At 39.7% G+C, this 22,416-nt stretch overlaps 1 protein-coding gene across 2 annotated transcripts; it reads left to right on the top strand.

The window, feature by feature from the left end:
- Positions 1-148: 148 nt before the first annotated feature.
- PROSER1 (proline and serine rich 1) lies at positions 149-21,237 on the top strand. Of its 2 annotated transcripts, none has more exons than XM_059838927.1 (13): positions 149-679; positions 3,647-3,712; positions 4,422-4,490; positions 4,947-5,041; positions 7,206-7,299; positions 7,744-7,854; positions 8,591-8,674; positions 9,560-9,638; positions 11,850-11,945; positions 12,067-12,111; positions 14,376-16,140; positions 16,788-16,935; positions 20,907-21,237. In XM_059838927.1, exons 1-13 carry the CDS (start codon positions 635-637, stop codon positions 20,910-20,912), a joined length of 2,703 nt encoding a protein of 900 aa, XP_059694910.1. In that variant the 5' UTR covers positions 149-634; the 3' UTR covers positions 20,913-21,237. The 2 variants fall into 2 exon arrangements, with proteins under 2 accessions (XP_059694910.1, XP_059694909.1); XM_059838926.1 differs by lacking the exon at positions 20,907-21,237 and adding an exon at positions 18,223-19,884.
- The last annotated feature ends 1,179 nt before the right edge of the window (positions 21,238-22,416 follow it).

Genomic DNA, 22,416 nt, shown 5'->3' with positions numbered 1-22,416 from the left:
GAGTCTGCCCCGAATTCCCGCAGCTCCTGCGCAGGCATCGCTGTCGTCGCCCAGCGTAGAAAAGGGCCTTCGCTCCATGCCGTGATGCCATAAGGGCGCGACGGCAGGGAGGCGGGACCGGCGGAGGGGGTGCGCTGTCTGTGGGTTTACGCCGCTCCCGGGCCGCCTTCCTCACCTGGCCCGCCTGCCCCGGGGGCCGCCCGCATCCGCTCCGGCTCTGCCCGCCGGGATCGCAGGGCGGCGGCGCCGCGAACGATGCTCTGCGGGGGCGCCCCGGGCCGGCCGGGCCGCGGTGCCGCGTGCTGAGCGGGGCGGCCGCCCTTCCCTTCTCTTGCCTTCCTTCCCTTCCTGCCGCCGCCGCCACCCCTGCGCCCGCCGGAGCGCCCGCGGGACGCGCGGGGAGCGGGCGCACCGGGCGGCTCCCGGAGAGCGCCTTTGTCTCCGTGTCCGCCGCTGCCGAGGCGGCAGCGCTCCATCCCCGGGGCCGAGGACAGCCCCGGCCGCCTTCCGTGCCCGGCATTTTTTATTTATTTATTTTTTTTAAATCCTTTTTTTCCTGTATGCTCAAAGACATATAGGATTTTTTAATCACTAGTATTATTTCCTCCACGTTTAAGTGTCGGCAGTAATCAAGATGGATAAGAAATCATTTGAAACCGTGCTGGATGAAATTAGGAAGGTAAATTCTCGTTTTGTGTGTTACTTTAATCATTTGATGATGGACTATGGGCTAAGGAGTAATGGCTACAAATTTAAAAGAGGGGGACATTTAGCTTAGATATTAACAAGAAATTCTTTACTGTGGAGGAGGCGAGGCAGTGGAACAGGTTGCCCAGGGATGCCCCAATCCTGGCGGTGTTCAAGACCGGGTTAGATAAGGCCTTGGGCAACCTGGTCTAGTGGGAGGTGTCCCTGCTCATAGCAGGGTGGTTGGGTCTGGATGATCTTGAGCCCTCATTGGAATTAAGCACTTGGATAAAGTTACCGCAGCATTTTTACTTTCAAGGAAGATGAGGGAGGAAACCAAAGTAGCCAAGCATGTCTCGTCTGGGGGGACGGGCTGCGGTTGCTTGGCCTGTCTGGAGACAGTGAGAAGTACCCACCTTTTATACGCTGGTTTAGGAGGTACAATGCGCAAGTAGGACGTGAGAACAGAATGCAGCTCAGAAATCAGTGTTGTCCTTTTTGAAAATCAGGTCTCCCACAGCTCAGGAGTGACAGTGTGCACACCTTCCTCTGGGATGTCAACCCTGCGTTTTGGTGATTGCTTTGAGCTGTGCTGCTTCATCTCCAGTTTAAAAACTCTCTGAACAGAACACTGCAGGTTGTGGGGAGCAGAGATACAAACCTGGGCTTCCTCATGTCTGGCAGGGCTCTGGTTTCTCTCTGCACGGGGGACTGATTTTAAGAGGAAAGCTTGAGGTTAGTTTTTGGCACACTTCCCTGAATGCTAGAAGGAGAAAAGGAGAGGAAAAATCAGAACCTTTGAGATTAATGTTACTTGTTTTGCCTGGGAAGCAGAAACCTGTGGTGATGTATTTTGCTGCAGTTAAGCAGAGGTTAAGCGTCACAACAGAACAGTTTAGCTGCCAAAGGTGTTTTGGTGTGACAGTGAAGGGCTTGTTTCAGATGAGATTTCCTCCTGGCGCAACAGTGATCCATAACATTTTTGTATTAAGTAGAATTTTTTTTGTGTTGGTTTGTCTAGGAGAGATAAATTTCCTTTATTTGGACTCAGGTTCTGGAGTTGAGTTTCAGTTCAGTTTCTTTGGTATGAGGCAGTAATGGCTGCAAATGCAGTGTTATTATTTTGCAACATATCGAGGTATAAAACCACGCTGAGGTATAAAACTGTTCATCAGAAGCCCCAGGGGTGTCCTTACCACAACTACATTTTTGCATAAGGTCATGGTCCTAAGGTCTCTTTCATAAAACAGCTAAAAAAATGACAGCCTAAGATATTTCAGGGTGTGGATTTTCTTCCCAACTTATGAATTTGTGTGAAAAATCTGGGAACCACCAAAAAAAAGTCAAGGAACAACTAGCACATGAATGCTTTCTCTGATGATTGATTGTGGGAGGGAGTAATGTTTCAATTATATTACTGCAGTGCAGTCCTTCAGAATGTGCTGTCTGATTGCTAAAGAGTTCAGACAAAAGGGTTTAGGCATGTGATTTTAGGCACTTACGTTTCCTCTGTGCTGTCTGCTTGTATTCCTGTATTCCAACTTGCTGCTGATCTAAGGATCAGTGCTGTGCTGTGTTAATAATAGTTGTGCTGTTGTGGTGTAATATTCATTATCCAAATGCTGGTTTTGTGTCTTTGCTGCTATGTTTTGGTTTAAGCTTCATTTCTAGCTCTGTGGTAGAACCTTCTTTATTATGTGATTTACAAGTTTGTTGTGTTGGCATGTTCCATTTTCAGTCCTACGGTTAGCAGGAACAATTATTTAAATGTCTTCATGTGTAGCTTACTTCTCTTTTTCCCTGTATGTATTTACAAGTACTAACAAAATAAACTTTGGGGGGTTTGTTTGTTTGTTCCTTCCATAAATATGCATAGTAGTGCTTTCTGTTTGTACTCTTGTTATGAAGTCATTCAGTTGTTGATTTAAGAAGGGAAAATAACATTTATTTCGGTAAAAAAAAAAAAAAAAGACATACTCTGCTTTTTTCCAAAATACATGAAGAGGAGGAAGGAATAGAAGAAAAAATGAGCATAAAGGCAGAAATTCTTTCTGCCCCCTGTGACTTCAGTGTGTCTGGTAGTTCATCTCTTAATGAGGTACAGAATGGAAGAGAGTTGTTGGGAGGAAAATAGAAGTGGGTGTGTGGGTAAAGCTAAAGGTGGTTTGAGAATACATGAGATCTAGCATTAGAGGGGGGACTTGGAAACTGTGGAAGAAAGGTGTTTTCACTGGCTTGGGGCAGGAATTCAGCTGCTAGCTGTCTTCCTTACATCTTGTCCCTGTCGCAGAGGCTGGATACAGGGGAGGGAGGAAGTCCTGGCTATTAGACAGCTCAGGTGGTTATCCACACAACTGTGTTGCCACAAAGTCAAAAGGCCAGTGCTGCATTAAAGTACTCTGCTTTGTTTGTTTGGTATGACTGCCTGGTAAAATTTGGAATGCATAAGGATAATGATAAGACAGTATCCATCTCTGGACCAAGCTTTGTTGTGTATTTAATTCTGTCTGTATAGACTCATGATACAATTTCTTCATAAATTCACTGAAGTAAAATACTTTACAGTATTACAGTCAGTCAGTTTACAGGGGCCATACAAAGTGATTGCCTGAATAATCAACTGTATTATGTTGTTTAGCATTAAATTGATGTAAATCATTGGAGCAAAAAGAAGAGTGATGATGTTCTCTCAGCACTGTTATAAGCAACAATGAAAAAGCAAAATCAAGTAAATAAAAAATGAGTATTTTTTTAACAGAAGAATTGAATTACATCTCCTGCTTTTCACCCTTTTCAGTTACCTAAGAAGTACACTGTTACTTCAAAATGCTGCAATGTAATTGATACAAATGTCACTTTGTAGGGGCAGATTTTAGATTAATAGATTAGCAGATGGCTGGGCTATAATTATAATTTTTGAGTCACTAATTATGCATCCTTTTTTTTCTATATCTTTTAGGCTGTATTGACTGAGTACAAATTAAAAGCTATTGAGTATGTTCATGGATACTTTTCCAGTGAACAGGTAAAGTCAGCACTGTTATGGGTTTAATGGGACCTATTGTTTTTGTTTATTCATTAATACACAATTATTGTCTTCAGTCATACTGAGGCTGATCATATTAGCTTTTCATAATTATTGAGGAGATTTAATTGCTTGTTATTATATCAGCATGACACTATTAAAAAGTGTTCCAAGTTTCTTTGTCATCAAAATCACTACATTTTCATTCTTTTTGTGTCTGGAAAGTTGTATAAATTTATTGCAATGGAATTTAGAATTGTTTTGTGTGTATTGTCTAAATAGAGATAATGTATAACATGATAATATGTAGATTTTCTTCTTCCTCTTTCTTTTCCTGCTGGCTTTTTTTGGTATATATTTGGAAATATGCTGTTTGGGATCCTGATAGTTGTTAAGCTTTTTCAGAGATACTTGCCTTTTTTTTTTTTTTTAACTAATTCTAATACAGTGGTGTTGTTATTAATATATGCAAATATATGTCAAAAGGTTTTTCCATGGAAAATCTTCATCTCATAAAATAGAATTTTTAGGTGCTTACTTAGAAATAAATAGAAGGTTAGATGCTGGTAGACACTGACAATCAGCCATCCCGGACAGATGTTTTGTAGCAGTATACCAATGTGCTATAAAAGTGGGAAAGTCATATTGATGCTGTTAGCATGCATTTTAAATATATCTGAGAGATTAATAGGAGGCCTTACTGTTGCAGGTTGTTGAATTACTGAGATACTTCTCCTGGGCAGAACCACAGCTTAAGGCAATAAAGGCTTTACAACATGTAAGTACTTGAGACATATGTTGTGGAATAAATTTGCTCTCTTAATGTTGTTTTAATTTTATGACACCTGCTTTTCAACTGATGAGTCAATATGCTCTTCAAAATCTTCAAAGTTTCTTCCTCATCTCCTTCAGTGGTATCAAGCGATGAAATTTCTTACTTCTAATTGGGGTATCTTCTTTGACTAAAGTGACTTTTACTTTCCTGTGTATCACAGAAGGAGATGTAACCCTCTCTAACTCTTGTGAACTCTCCTGATTTCTTTGCTTTTGGTGAGTGCTTTTTGGAGGTGTTAGTTCATAATTTAGCATATAGAGTCTCCTTCCCAATGGGAGGGAGAGGCTATTAAAAGTTTACTGAAATATACCATATGAAACTGTTACTGAATTGTATTCTGAGTTTAAAATACTTGTGCTGTTTTATTTTATACACACTTTTTTCTTTCTTTCTTATCAGAAAATAGTGGCAGTTCCAGCATCAAAAATGGTTAATATTCTCAACTGTTTCACCTTCAGTAAAGATAAACTTATTGCCCTTGAAATCTTAGCTTCGTAAGTATCTCTTCTGCTGTGTTCCTTAACTTGTATTGGTTCAGCTCATGTTTGAGGATATAAAACTTTAGAAGGAAAACTTTTCTCCTAGAAGGAAGCACTGTGCCTGGTTAAGGTAAAGCAGAAATTCATTACTGATGGAGCTGTTTAAAAGAATAATTAGAAGCAGACATTATAGAAGTGGACATAAGACTGAGAGAATTGGGTTTGTTCAGCCTGGAATGAGTTGGGGTGCTCTAATTGCAGCCTTCTGGTACCTGAAGGGAGCCTGCAAGAGAGCTGGAATGTAGTGACAGGACAAGGGGAATGGCTCTGCACTGAAAAGGAGTAGATTTAAAGTGGATATTAGGAAAAAATTCTTTGCTGTGAGGATGGTGAGGCATTGGCACAGGTTGCCTGGAGAAGTTTCCATCCCTGGAAATATTCAAGGCTAGGCCAGATGGGGCTCTGAGCAACCTGGTCTGGTAAATGGTGCCTCTGCTCACCTGAGGGGGTGCTGGAGCTAGATGATATTTAAGGTCCTTCCAACCAATGATGCTATGATTGTGGAAGATTCCATAGTTCTTGCTGCTGTGTGAGCTTCTGCCTGCTGGAAGACTGGCACTTGTAGTGGTGTTTTTACTGTGCTCTTCAAATGTAGAGAATAAAGAGGGCCTTAAACTTGTTTCTCTGCTCACTGAAATCTGGAAGACTTGAGACCAAGAAATTCTGGGAATTTACCCTTTTTTGAGAAGTCCTCTAAATATTACATATGTAGAGATCAGTTAAGTAAATGTATCTCTTAAACTGACAGATCTACTGTCTATAAAAAAATATATATTCTAAATTTTTATTTACGGAGAATGTTGGGATTTTCTTAGTGAACAGAGCTGCTTCAAAGGATCTATTACACATATTTTAACTGAAACTCTTCTGCTTGGTTCAGGGGATTTATTTTATAAAGTATTGTTCTTTTTTCGGTTGTTTAGGGTTTTTTTTTGTTTTAAGCATATCTGTCTTCCCTGTGAATGCTGTACTACTGCTTTAAAACATAAGAGTGAGGATACAGACATGGCTTTGCTTTAGGAGTTGAGCTTAAGGAAGCCATGTCAGTGCTCCTAGTCTATTTCAGACCAAACCAAAACAGAGTAGCCAAAGGAAAGTTAGTTAATGTCACACAAGACTAACCTGTTACCTTCTCATAGTGAGACTGGAGCTGTTGGGCTGTTCAATTGCTACACTTCAGCTTCTGTGGGGGGAAAGCACAATAACTTCCTTAGCTGTTGAATTTCTACAGTACTAGAGCAAAGTAAGGGAGTCATGATTACAAATCCTAACCCAAATCTGTGTACTGCTTACTTCATTAATCAGGAATAGTGAACAAAGCTGAAAGCTCTTTCGCATTTTAATACTGTTCTTTGAGGTGTTTTTTATGGTTTCATTCAATGTTCTGCTGATTTCATTCCTGTCTAATATCCTCCTTTGAGGACTCCTCCTTTTTGGTGCTGTGTTGTATTTCTAGTAGTTTGGATGGCATGGGTAATTTTTGACAGAGAAGTGCTGGTAAAAAATTGATCAGAATTTTGAATAAGGTGGGTAGAAGCAAGCATTGGTCTCCTTGTAATCACATATTTTGTTCTTTGGTGGGGAGGAAGAGAGAGGAGGGGTACCTTTTGGAACTATATGAAGGCTTTCACTAGCTCTGCAGAACTTAGATTTACCAGGATTTATCTTCTTCATTCTAAATTAAATTAGATGAAAACTTGTTTTTCCACCAGACTGTCAAGAAACAGTGGCAAATTGAGTGGCTGCTGTTTTTCTGCTGTGCTAGGAATTGTGTGTTAGTAGTAATTAAAGCTTTCTAGTGAACTGTTGATGCCTTAAGTCTCAAGGCATCACTGTCGTGATGCAAAATTATTCTACATACTTAGTCTTGAAATAAAAGTTTAGCCTTCATTATCCATTATTCTGTATTGATATTTAGTTCTAATATCATGTTTTACTTAGAGGTATGAAGGCCATATTTAAGCCTAGGATTTTTACTTTAATATTAGTAATATTATGATCTGAACTAGTCTTGTTTTTTTTAATGTGCTTTTGGGTAGTGGCTAACTGTGGGTCACTTTTCAGCATTTTCAGCTTATGAAAATGGAATGTCAGTAATTGTCTGTCATTGTCTTTACAGCAACATTGTTGATGCTCAGAATTATCGCCTGATTGAAGATCTCTTCCGAATTAATATGTCAGAGAAGAAAAGATGCAGACGAATTCTCGAACAGGTAATCAACATAAACTAAAATCCTGGGTTCTGTTAGGATTGTGTCCTTGTGGGGTCAGGGCTTAGCATCAGGACTTCTGGGAGCTGCTGGTGTAAGACAAGCTGAAACAAGCAACTGCAAAAAGGTAAGAGCATGTGCAACAAAAGGAGAAGTTTTTGTCAGGCATTAGGAAAAAGAGACACAGAAATGGACTCAGTGCTGGAGGAAACAGTCTGTGTTTGTTTTAGAGAACAGCAAGTGCCTAAGCCCAAGTTCAGTGTAAGCAGAGGGGGACTTTGACAGAAGTTTACACTATGTGGATTATTTGGAATAAGGCTTGAGACACAGACTTCAGTTGTTCTGTGTAGGTTGATTCATGCAGTCTAAATATCACAAAGTAGTAATTAGTCTCTTTAGAGCATTGAATTTGACAGCAAATAATGTTCTTTCTTGATTATTTTGCAGGCTTCAAAAACAGGTTGTAAGGCTCCTCATGCTATGATATCATCCTGTGGCATGATTCCTGGCAATCCTTATCCCAAGGGCAAACCAAGCCGCATAAATGGAATTTTTCCAGTAAGCATGATCATGTGCTTTTGCTTTTCACAGATGAACCTTGATTTAAGATTTATTGTAGTATAACCAAACCCAGACTTCATATACATGGAAGGAGGAGTGGAATCAAAACCAAAGTGTGTTTGTTGGGTTGGTTTGTTTGTTTGCTTGTTTTACCCCATTCCACATTTACCGGGAACTTGAGTTATTTTTATTTGCCCATTCTTTCTCTGCTGCTTCAGGTAAAGGTTACCTGAACAATGTCGTAAATAAGACATTGTTCATATCAGGAAAACATTGTAAACTCCAGCAGTATTTGGCAGAATCAGGAGAGGTGTCAAGAGACTTGCTGGTAGGTTGATAAAGTGACTTAATATGGTCACTACAGTACTACTGCTAATCTTAGTGTGGCTCTTAAGTATGTTAAGCATTTCCTGTGAACTCTTAAGGGACAGCAAAATTAAATTAATGTTATCACGTCCACAAGTCAAAACGTAGAATTCTATCATCAACATGCATTGTTTAAAATGTCTCTCTTTACAAAAGCTCAGTGTTACAAAATAAGCTATTGGAACGCTCTTACTCATTTCTTTACAAGCCTAAAACAGTTAGTTGAGTTGGTTTTTTTACCTGACAAATGTGGTTACTTTCAGAATGTTCAAAAACTCAACCATAGTTCAAAAAAAAAAAAAAGGTGAAATTGTACAGCAAGGTTTGCTTCTAAATTAATGCTTGATTTAATTTTCTTTTGTTTCAGGGAACCCCTATCAAAAAGGACACAGAAGAATGTACTAATGAAGGAAAAGGAATAGCAGCCCGTATACTTGGACCATCCAAACCAGTATGTCTAAAAAATAATAAATAAATGACACTTTAAAAATCCCCCAAACAGCTACCAGCCAATTCAACAAGGCTTTGTTATAAAATGCTGTTATGTTGCAAGAAGACTGTAGAGCAGCAATTTAATTGAAGCTAAACTTCTGTAATGAATATGACCTAGTATGTTTTTATTTAACTTTATATGAGCTCTAGTTTTTATCTGTAGAGGGGGAAGAGTCTCTATTGGATACAATGTATGTGCATTTGAAGACAAAATTTAAATTACAGTAGCAGTAGAGAAAAAAAAAGCATTTTTGGTAATCCATCATGAGCTGCTCTCTGAGGATTTCTCACATGAGCACAGAAAATGCCTCCATCTTTGAAACTTGAATTACAGCAGTGCCTTAGAAAGAGGTTCTTGTTTCTTAACACAGCTGATCTGTATTTCAGAATTTTTGAGCATGTGGGACAAACTTTCAGTGGACCTGTTACTACTTTGAAGTATTGTCCAAATGTTTTATTATCACTTCTATTATGAAATGTTTCCCACAAAGCTGTATTATTTTTAAAACGTAGGTACCTTCAGAAATATTTGCTAGTTTTAAATGTGCTAAACCTCTAAAATGAGAAGTCAGTCCAAGACTGCAGAGTATGAGAACTGCAAGGCAGAAAGGAGCTCCCTTTCCCACTAGTGCTCAGTTTTCTGTTAAAATCTAAAGGTATACTAGTGATGTTTGTTTCACTCTTTTCAGAAAGACTGAATATGGATATTATGAAAAAATTTCATATCACCTATATTGGTAGAAAATAATGCCTGCCTGTAGTAGGAGAATGTTAGATTTTTGTCTGAGAAACATTATCTAATGCTTTCACTGTTGCTTTTTCAATTTGTTTTTTGTTTATGTAGGCTCCATCAACGTACAATCCACACAAACCAGTTCCATACCCCATCCCACCGTGTCGGCCACATGCAACTATTGCACCAAGTAAGGTTTCTATGTGTTCTAGCTTGATGCTATTGTTCATGCATTTGCCTTTTAAGCAATGTGTCAAGTGTTGGTTTCTCTGACCATGGTCATATCTGAAATTGGCTTCTGCTCCCTGAGCATGCTAGGTACTGGTTTCTACCTTTTCTTTCATGACAGCAGAATTGATAAAAAGAGGAATATATTGACTTCTTTTTCCAACATCCATAAGAAAAATTCACAATCCTGTTCTGATGACAAAATATTTAATTTATGGGAGTCATTGTGCATGTTAGACAAGACAAGGGCTTTGGCTTTGTTGTAACATTGGCCAAGGCTTGGGCTTTGGCTTGACAAGTCTGACTTGCTGCTGTAGAACCCAGCTTGGAATATGGTCAGCCACGGCCCTGAATTGGGTGGAGCTATGTAGGAACTTGCTGAAGGACTGTAATCTGTTTCTCACCTGCCTTCAGCTTTGCCTTCTGTCCATCATCATGGAGAGTAAACAGTTTCCTAAAAGAAAAGTAGATTTCAGTGTCAGAAGGGAAATAGTGATTGCTTTTTCCTGCCATTGCTCTATTTCTAGCAACGGCACTATTTCTTAGCACCTTAAGTAAGACTGAGCCTTTATTCATAAGCTCCTCTCTTTGCTCTGCTGCATCAATTGTTAGACTCAAGACATTTTTGGAAGGGGGCAAGGCAATTGCCCTTTCTTTGGAAGAAAGATTAGAATACTTAAAGTAGTCAGATGAAGGTCTGGCAGGCAGCTGAAAGCCTTTTCTGATCTTGAATACTGCAAAACAAGGAGTGCTCTGGTTAGGGCGCTTGCTTTTCACTGATGTTGGGGATTTCAGGGAGTTGATAAGAAAGTGAAGCAGAGCTCCTAGCAAGCATGCTGAAGGCTGAGTCATCTAATCAACTTGATGTCTGCAAATCTTTTTATAGCCATTTTAGAAAAATGGGCACTACTAGTGGCTAAAATAAGACTGATTGATTATTTATGCCCAGGAAATTACTTGTTCTGAAGAAACTGTGTAGGAAACTTGCAGACTAACTCAAATTTATATTGAATGAATCCTATCCAAAGTACCTTAAAGCACAAAATTTGGCCTGTGGCAGGACAGAAATATTAGTACAGTTTTAGTATTCGAAGGAGCTTTTGAGGTTTCAGGGCCTTACTAGGCTGCAACATATGTTTTAAGAAAGCTCTGTGACAACAGAACTCATAACTGGTGAAATTATACATATGTGTATGTTTGTGTTTAATAAGATAGCAGATGCTGACCTGAAACTATTGAATGTGATTGTTTTCAGTGTGGTTAGAGTGATGAATTGTTTTCTGTTTCTTGACCATTTCTTTCCTGAGTGATGCAGTGACTGTTCATTGCTTTTCTGATTTTCTTGTGCAAGAAATCTTAACATCAGGTGGAATTACTATGAAAGTATGAAATCAGAAGGGACTTCTATATGATAAATTGGGGCACTTTCAGTATTGTTCAAGTGCTACTATTTCCAATGAATCCCAAGTTCTTATGCTCTTAAACTATTAATTCAGGGCCACTGTGAAATGTGTGTGTTCCTGCAATTTAAATTCAGATGTGTTTTATCAGAACTGTATGCCACAACAATACAGCAGTTTCAATTGCTCCAAAAAATAACAGAGGAAAAAAGATATATTTAATATGTTAATTGCTGTAAGAATTTTATAATAAAATACTTTGCTAACCTGCTTGAATTTCTTAACATTTCAAGAAATATTGAAGAATCCTAGATTAAGTATTTGAGAAGGATTGTTCTTTCTCAGAATTTTCTGGCTAATGTTAAAAGGTTATGGTTACTGATCTGTGTTTGGCTCCTTTGTTTGTCTGGCTTTAATGCTGAAGAAGGAGTTGCAACAGCCTTTAAATTAAGAACAGGAAAGGAGCCAGCAATGCTGCTGACACTGTATCACTCCTCCCCTTTTAGTTTTTCCAGGCAAAATGGAATTGAAGGGAATTGAAACCTGACTTTTTCAGGCTCTTAAGAGAATTGCCCTTAGGATCACAATGCATGCCCTTCAGGCAGACATTGGCGAAAGCCTGCATCCAGCCTGGATAGTTAACTGGTCTAGCTTTTTGGTGAAGGAATGTCTTACAGTCTTGAAAATATTTTTTAAAAGTGAAGATGCTTACTGGTTCATCTAGATACAGGTTGTTCTCACAACAGGGATGTGTATTGCCTTTGTTATTTTAGGTGCTTACAACAATGCTGGCTTAGTTCCAATGGCCAATGTCATAGCTCCAGGCTTACCAGCTCCTCCACCATACACTGCTAATCAAGTGCCATCAGGTAAAGCATGCATACCTTTAAAAATATTCATGCTGTTTTTCCTGGTTCATTGCCGGGAGTGGATCATTCACTGCTGGAGTTTCATTTACCTTTCAATAACAAGCTGCTGTTCTCTGTTTAGAAAATGAGGACCTTTCCAGTCAGGCAAAACCTTCCCAAAATCAAGGTAAATTGCAAATCCACAGGGGGATTTCTGTGTTTATTGTATTTTTGTTACTTGTCCAGAAAATGTTAACAACTTGTTTAGTGGGATCTTCATAAGCTTCTAAGTATGCAGCCACTAAGTTTGTGGAATAGAATCTCTTGAGAGTGGAGAAAAAAAAAACTCATCAGACATTTGTACTTAGAAGCATTGAAACATTAAAATTCATTCTTTTGTGTTAGCTTATCAAAGTTTTTTATACTCTTCCTTATATAAGTATGTGAGAAATAATGCTGAAAACTAAATCAAAATACCCTTTGCAATGTTAATGCACTTAAATACTTCAGTAAATCTTTGCAGTTTTAAAAATTCTGTACATCTGTTGGAGAACTCATTGACATTTTAATTTCAAAGATCAGTTGCAATAAGAAGGTAGGAATGCAAGAGAGATTTAGAGATTTTTGAATGTCTTATCCCAGAGTGTTAGATCCAACTATGTCTGCCTGTACTTTCATCTTACCCTGTAAGATCCTGTTCTTTTTACCAAGACAGTTGTGCATTTTTAAATTGTTGTTATTTGTGTGGTTCTTTGTACACTTAGTATAAAGCATAATAATAAATCCTATTAGGAACTACTTATAAAAAGGATTTGATAACGTTATTAGATTTGATAAACTGAGAATTTACTGACCATTGAGTCAGGCATATTAACAAATATGGCAAATAGATAAAATGACTGTGAAAAGTTTAGCTACTGTAAATTTTCCTAGGGAACAACAACAAAAAAAAAAGTTGTGTTTTGTCTTCTCTGAGTCCAGGGATGGTTCTACAGAAATGTTTGGAAGAATCACTTCATTCTTGTATACCCCTCTTTAAGTGTGCATGTATTTTTTCAAAGTTAGTTCATGCAGCTAAATGAATACAGTGTAAGGAATTAAATATTCTCTTAGGAAGAAAAGTTCAGTTCTGGGTTTAGTACAGCTGTATTTCATTCATGATTACCTTGGCTGTCAGGATTAAATAACTGTGATCTTTAGGGGAGTCTTCACCTTGGAAATAGAATGAGAAAAGAGCAGAATCCAGAGCTGGGTAGTCTGGGGTTTTATTTGAAAAGAGTGTGCCAAAGGAAATAGTTTTTTTTTTTAATTTACTCATTTTAGAGTTTCAACATACACAAAATTGGAGTTTGTCATATCAACTTAGGTCCAAGATTTTAAAGAATAATTTTCTGGATTTGTGTGTAGAATTATATGTGGAAATCAGGCAAGAGAGACGTGTAGGCTGCTAGAGAGTTTTGGGTGGTGAGTTTGACTGGTTGGATGAGTGTCTTGCTTGCATTTGAACAGATTATTCCAAAAGTAAAATAAAGCACAAGGGTTGTTTGAGAGGATTGATTTATTAACATATTCATGTTCCACAGGAAACTAGAGGCAGGCATATCGAGAGTCATGACATGCCAGTGTTCATAAATGCAGCTCCTTTCCATTAACCTCCACATTCACAGTGTGCCTGCCTGTTTTCTTGCAGCTTGACTGATATCTCTAACTTACTTTGTAGGATTAACACAAGCTGGTACTTTTAGTGGCAGGTGCTTGCCTTTATTACAGACACCTGACTAAAGACTCCTAGAAATACTTGTTGCTAAAGTCAAGCGCCAATGTCAGTTTAATACTGTAGTGTGATACATGAATTTCAAGGTGTACCTTCTTAGAATCAAAATCTGAAGGAAGCACAGTGAAGAGAATGACCTGATTTTGAAGGAAAGAAAACTACCAGCACCTGAAATCAGCTTTCTTCAGTTGTTGACTAAACTTCTCTGAAATCATGATTCATTGAATTAACTGGTTCTGAAGGAAATTCTGACCTTCAGTGAGAGTGGATGCAGAGGAGCCCAGGTGATCTGATGCTGATGGAATATTAGATCTGGTTTGGGTACCGCCAAATGTTAGGGACCAGAGGGAGGGTGTTTACCTGTATCACTTAGATGTTCTTACAGAGTGTATTTGAGTTTCTAACTGTTTTGCATGAGATCATGAAAAGGTAGCAGATGTCACAGAGTGTTTTAAAAAGGAGTGTTAGCCCACATAGTGTATGATGTGCGTGATGTGTTTGTGTGTACCTTTTGGGTTTGTTTTCATAGGCCCCGCTGTTCATTGTTTATATGTAGACATTGTGTGTTAGCTATTGCCTGTGTATCATATTTTGAAATGCTGTATAAAATGTTTTTGTGTTGATTTCAAACATTTCTGACAGTTTCAAGTATTCTTAATGGTTTTGTTTCTTTGCAGCTTTTTCTGCACAAGCGAATCAGCTCTTTACTCCTCATGGTTCTAATCCTTCAACACCTGCTGCTACTCCAGTCCCTACCCCATCACCCGTCAAGGCAATAAGCCATCCATTAGCACCTGCAACTCCACTCATCTCTGGGATGAACATGTCTACCCCTGTCCTTCCTGTTTTCCCAGGACAGGTCTCCTCTTCCATCCATACATCTCAGCCATCTACCCCAACCCCTACCGTCATCAAATCCCTTTCATTGCCTGGTGTTCCTGTCACATCTGTTCACAGTGCAACCTCTACCCCTATCCCCTCAGTTTTTTCTGGGCTGGCTTCTATCCCTGCTGCTATGCCCGCTCCGCAAGGTTCTTCCACTCCATGTGCCACACCTGCATCCAGTGAAGCTTTCGCATCTGCTGCTACACCATTTGCTGGCCTCCCTTTCTCTGCAACCTCTTCAGTTGCTTCTGCTAATAATCCTGCTCCATTGTCATCAGTCTTTGCTGGCCTCCCTTTGTCCTTGCCGCCCAATGCCCAAGGGATTTCTAGTCCTGTTCCATCTACAATTGCTAATTCTCCTGCCACCACCATTCCTGGCTCGCTTAGCTTGCCTAACCCAATTCTGTCTGTCTTAAAGGGATTTCTGACATCAAATGACACTTCATTAATCAATTCATCTGCTTTACCTTCTGCTGTGACAAGTGAGCTTGCTTCTTTATCTGCTCTTGCTAATCAAAGCTCTGATCCTCCCACTTCCTCTGTCAACAAATGTTACACTCCATCAGCCACCCCCAACACACAGCGCTCCTCCACACCTGGGCTGGCTATTTTTCCAGGTCTTCCATCCCCATCTGTAGCCAATTCTAGTTCCACTCCTCCCACATTGCCTGCACAGTCACCTTTAACCACTTCGCCATCGATTATGCCAGTCAACTGTGGCTCATCAGCCTCCCTCTTGCATGGCACAAGTCCTACTAATCCCGATCAGCAGCTCTCATCAGCCCCAGCTGCCACAAGTATCCCAGTTCTGGTCAAAACAGAACCCATGAGTCCTACCCTGTCAGCCTTCAAAGGTCCTTCTCATTCGGCCAGCCCTTCTTCTCATGGCGCTCTGGGACTGTCAGGGCTCGGGCGTGCGTACACCTCAGCAGCTTCAGTGCCCGTCAGCTTGCCCAGTTCCCTGAACCCAGCGCTGTCAGGGCTCTCCTCTTTGAGTGCTCCTCTGAACAACTCCAGTTCTCTGGCTTCCATTTCCCTCGCCCCACACGGCTCCTCTGCTCCCATTGCCCCCGTGTTCAATGGACTTCCTCCTTTCACGTCTCTAACCAGTAACTTTGCTTTTACTGGTAACCCAGCACTGACCCCGCCCGTCACTCTCCCGGGGTCTCTGCTGGCCACTCCGGCTACGAGCGCTTCAGCCGTGCCCGCCCCCCATGTGAGTTCCACCGCCGCCGTGCTCTCGGGACTCGCCGCCTCCGCAACAGTCTCCGCTCCACCCTTCTCGCTTAACTTGTCCAGTGCTGTCCCTTCCCTTTTTTCTGTTGCCCAGGGACCTCTGGGATCATCAAACCCATCCTTCCCTGGTTTTCCTGTCTCTAACACACCCTCTGTCACTCCTGCTCTCCCTTCTTTCCCTGGCCTCCAGGCATCTTCTGCAGTAGCAGCAGTTGCACCGTTGCCGGCAGCTGCCACAGCCCCATCTCCAGCTCCGGTCCTGCCAGGGTTTGCCTCGGCCTTTAGCTCAAACTTCAACTCTGCACTTGTGGCACAGGCTGGGTATGTTACTGTTTTTGGAGGAGGGCAGAACTATTTCTTTTTCTCTTCGGCAAAACGCTGATTTTATTTTAGGTGCGTAGACAATATTTTCACTCATAGTTACTAATTGCAGATAATTTTTAAATTATCAGTTCACAACTAGATTTCCACTTGGCTTCAGAAGCTGATAGGGTAGTGACTAAATACGTTGGCCTCAATAGTCCCTGTTATGACAGTCTAATCCAGTGAGGTGCTCAGTGATTTTATTTCCCAGATGAGGATACTTGGCACCTCCTAGGCTTTTACAAGAATGGATTCCACGTGGTTATCCATTAACACACACAGGTAATGGCAGACAATATCTCAGATATTTTAAGGAAGTCGTCAGCATAAATTCTTGTCTTTAAGGGGGTTTTTTGTGTCCAAACTGTCAGCTCAGTTGAGGTACAAAACGTTTTTGAGTCCCCTTAGGTATGTTCCAGACAATCTTGGTTTGTGTGTGTATGAATGATTTTTAGGTGGGTAAAGACTGGAAATTCTGGCCTTTATGAGATTTAGAAAAAGAACTGCTTTTGTAATTTATATAGACATAAGGTTGTAGAGGGGGAAACACAATAAAACATGGTGCAGATATTCCTAATAATAGCCTCATTTTCACATTCTTTCAGCTTGACTTCTGGACTACAGACTGCAGGAAATGCAGTTTTTCCTGGTCTTTTATCTCTCCCTGGTATCCCTGGCTTTCCCCAAAGTGCCGCACAATCTTCCTTACAGGAATTGCAGCACAGTGCAGCTGCACAGTCAGCACTACTACAGGTAATGTACCTATTTGTTAGTACTGTTCTGCTTCCAGTGATCTCTTGAGCACCTACTTGCCTGTTATCTCCTTGGGATTAGTTTCAGTCAGTAAATAATTAAAACCCCTAAATTGTGTTAGAACTGATTTAAAGGATGATGATAAAAAACAACTTGTACTAACTTATTACTCAAGGCCAATGTACAATGCTTCACAAATGAGATTAAAACATTATCTAAAACTCTTTGTAAAATGGGGAGAAAGAAAAGATAATGCAAATTAATTTTTTTTGCTGGGTTTGTGTTAAATCTGATGAGTTGACCATACCGTTGCAAAATTTGTGCTCAGTTCCAGTCTGACATTTGAGTAACTTACAGATTTCTATGGACCATTTGTTGTGAGTTATGTGCCTCTGCACATGTAATCAGATTGTCTTGAAATTGTGTCAGTTGTGGTTGTGCCTTTCTCTTGATAGTTCCCACAAATAGAATTGTAATATAAGCTTGAAGTGGCTTTGGGTAATGTGTAGTTTCATTATATCTTGTCCATGAAACAGCTTGTTTCACCCACCAACCTACATAAGTTAACTGAAACTATCATCAGACTTTGTTTATTTGTTTAGTTTGTCTTTTGTTAAAAAACAGCCTCTGTACAGACTCTTGTAAGAAATTTGACCTTCTCTACATAATATTAAAAGAGAGAGCTGAGTGTCTTGACTTAATGTTTTCTCTCTTCTGTGACACATCAGTTGTTGAAATGGAGCATGTGTCTAAGTACTGTTCAGAGTGCAGCACATTGTCAGATATCTTCTGAATATCAGGGGATTGGAAGAAGCAAGTTACTTCATCTAGACCATGCTTCTGCAGCTCAGAGTCTATTTGTTCTGTAGAAATGTGTGCAGATTGCATTGAGGGAATGTAATTATTCTTATTTATAAGATCCAGTCACTAAAATTAACAGTTTTTTACCTGAGCAATGAAGAGAAGGAAAGTTGAGTCACTAAAATATTACAGCTCCTGATTAAGCTGTGCCTTCCAAATCAGCTGGTGCCATTAACACTTCTCTATTTTCCCCCTTAATCCAACTGCTTTTTTCATTCTCTGGTATTTCAGAGCAATAGTTGCACTACAAATAACATCTTTGTAGATAGATGCCTTGCTCATCTCTATTCTTTGCACACTTCTGAATATAATTAATTTGTTTTAGCTTGAGCAGGACTGGTACTGTGGCTGAAATTTTGCTTAATTTAGATTTTTGTTTCCTTGATTTTATCAGTACTGTTTCCTAACTTCTTATCTTCCTTAAAGGCGCATTCTGCTTCTGCTCTGGAGAACTATACAGCTCAGCCTGAAGGTTTTGCTAACTATCCATCAGCACCAGGAACACCATTTTCATTGCAGACAAGTCTGCCCCAGAGTGGATGGCAGTAAATACCAGGCATTTCTAAAGACTGCAGTGTTTGCTTGACAGAGCCTGATCCTATTCACTTTGAAGGCTGTCTCTTCAATAGTGGGAGCATGGTCTGAGCTGGGGAAAGAAAGGGAAAACATGAGGGTAAAATGTTTCCAGGAGGCTGTGTCAGATGTCAAACTTAATTTGTGAATTGCATTCAATTTGATTCAGGGTCTGATCCTGTGAATTGCTGAGCATCCTTGACTCTCCTTTAATTTTAGAGTTCAATGTTTGGTGTCTTACAGGATCAGGAACATTCAAACAGATGTTTGTGTAAATAGGGCAATTGACTGTCATGCTGAGTAGGGAGACCAAGTATACTTGATAGTGTGAATAAGCACCTATCCTGTTATGTTTTGTATGGTATATGTGGTTAATATAGACTGAGCTCTAGACTGAAGCTAGACAATTAAAGCTGTAGACGACCTTTTGTCTAGAAGCACACTTCTTGTGAGTGTATGACTCAAGGTCGGTTTATGGTTTTTTCAGATGTTTTCTCCCTATGTATGAGGATCTCCTGTTAGCATCAGCAGTATGTTAAGGGGAGGGTAGGTCAGAGGTGTGTGGGGGTTTTCCTTATGCTTCAAAATACTGTCATGGGCTTGCTGCTGAATTGAGTACTCCTTTGTCTGAACAAGAAAGATAGGAAATGATGCTGTACTGTATTTGGTAGAAGTGGATTATGTTTTACTGGAGTATGGTTTAGCTAGCTGAGAATATGTCTTTCCAAAGTACATAAAAACATTTTAACTTGCTTCTAAAATAAGGTTCCATAATATTCTCCTTGCCTCCAGCACCCCTCTGAATGAATGAAATAATTGTACTGCGGATAGGCTGCCTATCTGGCACTTTTGACTGCAGACTTATGTGAATGTTTACAGACATGGGGCAAGTTCTTCTCTCCCTTATACTCACAAACTGGTTCTCTATATGCTTTTCAGCTATAAACTGCAACTTGATGGTGCTTATCTTATCCTGTGAATATAAGTGGGAGCAGAATTTGGACCATGGATTTTTTTAGTATTTTTCCTTGGAAAACATACATGATTTTAAAGGCATATAGCTAAATTAACTGTTACAATGCAGCATATAGAAAGGTCTTGCTTTGTTAGTGAAATTGAGTTGTGCACTCTTCTAATAATGTTAGTATCTGTGGCAATGTGTAACACATCATTGAATATCTTCTATTTAAGGTATGCTCTTGATCATGGTCTAGAGACAGTAGAGATGAATGATATTCAATCATGTGACTAAATTAAAATGTAGAGATACTACACTGTAGAAATGTTCTGCGCCTAGAGTTTTACTTTTTTAAAGATTGATGATGCTGGGAGATGTTGCTAATGTATTTTCTTTCAAGATGTGAACAAACTTTTTTAGAACATTAATGGAAATTACTGTATTGGTTTTTAACCTAATTTTTTAAAATAAAAAGTTTACAGTCATGGCAAAAAGGCTTTGCTGACTATTTGCATATTTACCTAAAATATGAATGAATAAACTTGTTTTTACTAAGATACTTCTGCTGATCTTGATCTTGCTTTATGCCATTTCTTTTTGATGCAGAATTCTCTCCAAAATTATAACATTTACTTCCTAAGGAGTGACGTTAGAAATATCCTATTTAATTTGTAGATGAAAAACTTAAATTCTTTGACATTTTAATAAACAAACTTACATATTATGTTAAATCTAAAAAAATATTGTGTTCTTACATTTTTTTATTTTGTGAAACCTGTTAAATTCTCATGATTCTCCACTCTGAACTGCTCTTAAAATTGATATCTCAGATACTAATATCTTGACTTAAGAAATCTGTAGAAGAGGTCTCTACCATCTTTCATTTTATTCTGCTTGTCATTCTTTCCATTACTTGTTTTTGTAGATTTGCAGATGAGTTGGAGAAAATAAAGATGCAGGTATCTTATCATGAGCAAATTGGCTTTTCTCCCCAGGATGTGAATGTAAACCAGTTCCAAGTCAGTGTTTTGTAACCTTACTGAGGTGCTGAGTCTGACATACTCTTTTAATCCTAGTTTCCCCATCAAGCAATCAAAGTTCAAACTAATTCATGTCACCCTGTAGTCAAAAGCAAGTAATACTGTTTTGTCAGAAAGCACTTTGTGTCTCTGTTTCTAAAATAATCTGTTGAATGGTCATGGGATGTGGGGTTCCTGTCTGAGCACTGGACAACTCAGAGATGCTCAAGAGACTCAAGCCTTGTTTCTCCAAATGAAAACAGGTGAGAAGTAGTGAAATCCACTGTGCTAAATGCTCTTCTGAAGCAATGTAGTTACTGGGTGTTGTCCAGCCACTTTACCAGAGATGAGTGTTTGATGCTCCCATCAGTGTTAGACAAGTGAATAGGTTCAGAAGTGTTTAGTTGTAAAGTTCTTATGTCTGGAATGGGCTGTCTGGTTCTTACTGAATCTGAGCTGGATTTTGTAAAGGAACTCTCCACTGGTTAAAATTAAAATTCAATTTTTAAAATATTTCTCCTGATGTAAAATTGTTTTTTATTAATTTCTTTCCTCTTCAGGAATAGAGTCTGTGTTCTGCCTTGCAGCAAACTGCTGTGACCCAGCCTTGGAATTTCTGAAGGGAGTGATTTGTCCTGAGTTCCTTCATGCTTACTTGAGCACCGTTTTTAGACAGCCAAGGAAATGTCTGCTCCTGAGGCAAACCACCTTAAACTGAGCCTGTGCCAGGAAAGGGCTCTTGCAGTATGACTTTAATTCTGGACTAACGGATTTTTTTTTCACTGTTCAAGTTGCCTATTAGTGCTCTATTTTCTGTGTACTGACAGCCTGCATAGATACGGTGTGGTGAAGTGTTCCTTGAAATAAAACCTTTTTTGCAACAACTAAGAACATACCGGGATTGTGTTTGCAAACAAGTTTCAATGTTTCTTTCAAGTGCTTTAACTGCAGCTGCAGTGAACAGAAGAGAAACAGAATAATTTTCTGTCCTTTTCCTCTGGTTTGCAAATGAGTGTTGGGAGTTTGCCTGGTCCTGAAGGGAAACTTGCCATGGTATGAATGTTCTGGCTTTCTTGTGACTTGCCTTCCTTTATTGATAGAGGAGCAATACCTTTGTCTCTCTCTCTCATATTTACTCTAGTGGCCAAAGGGGGGCCTTCTGTCATCTCCAGACCTTCAGCTGTTGAAAGCTGGTGCCATTTTCATGAGGAGCAGCAATAGGGGGTGTTCCTACAAGAAAAAGGACACTACTGTTAATCTCTGTCCTGTCTCCTTAATTTTGACTTGGGGAAGGGGAATGCTGAGCCTGAAGCAAGCAAGCAGAACTCAGGGCCAGGAAAAGACTAAGCTGTGAAATCTATAGGGACTGACCAAAGCCCAGTGCATGGAAAAGAAAGTAGTATGGGCCTGAGAAGGTCAGAAAAAGACAAACCTACAACTTTGTTTGCAAATCTCATGTGGGGACGCCTGACAATTCTTTTTTGCATTTTTGGGACTGGCACTGTCTACAAATGGCTGTGGATTAAGTATCAACAACTGGAAGATGAGGTAAGTGGGAGAAAGTTGACATTGTAAAGGACAGGTGCCATTTGTAAATGTAGCCATTGGTGCAGAGGAATGTTGGAGAATGATGTGCTTACAGGTAAGCGCCTGATCATGCCTGACCTGAGCCCTCAAAACTCTGCAGAAATAGCTGAACTGTGAGCAGCCCAAACCAGTCATCTGATGTGGCTTCTAAATCAGTAGGTTCTGCTGTAGCAGCTTTGAGCTCAGTCTTTGTGGCTGTGCCCTGTATCACAGGAGTGCACCAAGCTGTTCAGCACCTGTGAACTTGCAGTTTATAAACTGCTTTGCCCCAGAGCTCTCATGTGTTTTAATCTCTCAGTGGTCTGTAGTAATTTGGGACATAAGTTATCCACATGCCCCAGTACAAACCCAAGGAGAAAGTGTTGAGATTGCCCTGACTTTGATTTCAAAATGTTGAAAAGAGAAAAAAAGTGCAGCTTATATTAAAATGAAAAAAACCCTAATATTGTGATGTTCCTGAACACAAACACAAAACACCATCTG

Source organism: Haemorhous mexicanus, chromosome 2 (genome assembly GCF_027477595.1).
Source record: "Haemorhous mexicanus isolate bHaeMex1 chromosome 2, bHaeMex1.pri, whole genome shotgun sequence".
In the NCBI taxonomy this organism is placed as follows: Eukaryota; Metazoa; Chordata; class Aves; order Passeriformes; family Fringillidae; genus Haemorhous; species Haemorhous mexicanus.
This window is presented reverse-complemented; position numbering and strand designations above follow the sequence as displayed.

Coding starts and splice junctions, on each gene's coding strand:
- PROSER1 (XM_059838926.1), top strand. CDS start 635: ATGGATAAGAAATCATTTGAAACCGTGCTGGATGAAATTAGGAAG. Junction 7,855..8,590: donor GCATAAATGGAATTTTTCCA/GTAAGCATGATC, acceptor CTTTTGTTTCAG/GGAACCCCTATCAAAAAGGA. Junction 16,141..16,787: donor GCACTTGTGGCACAGGCTGG/GTATGTTACTGT, acceptor ACATTCTTTCAG/CTTGACTTCTGGACTACAGA.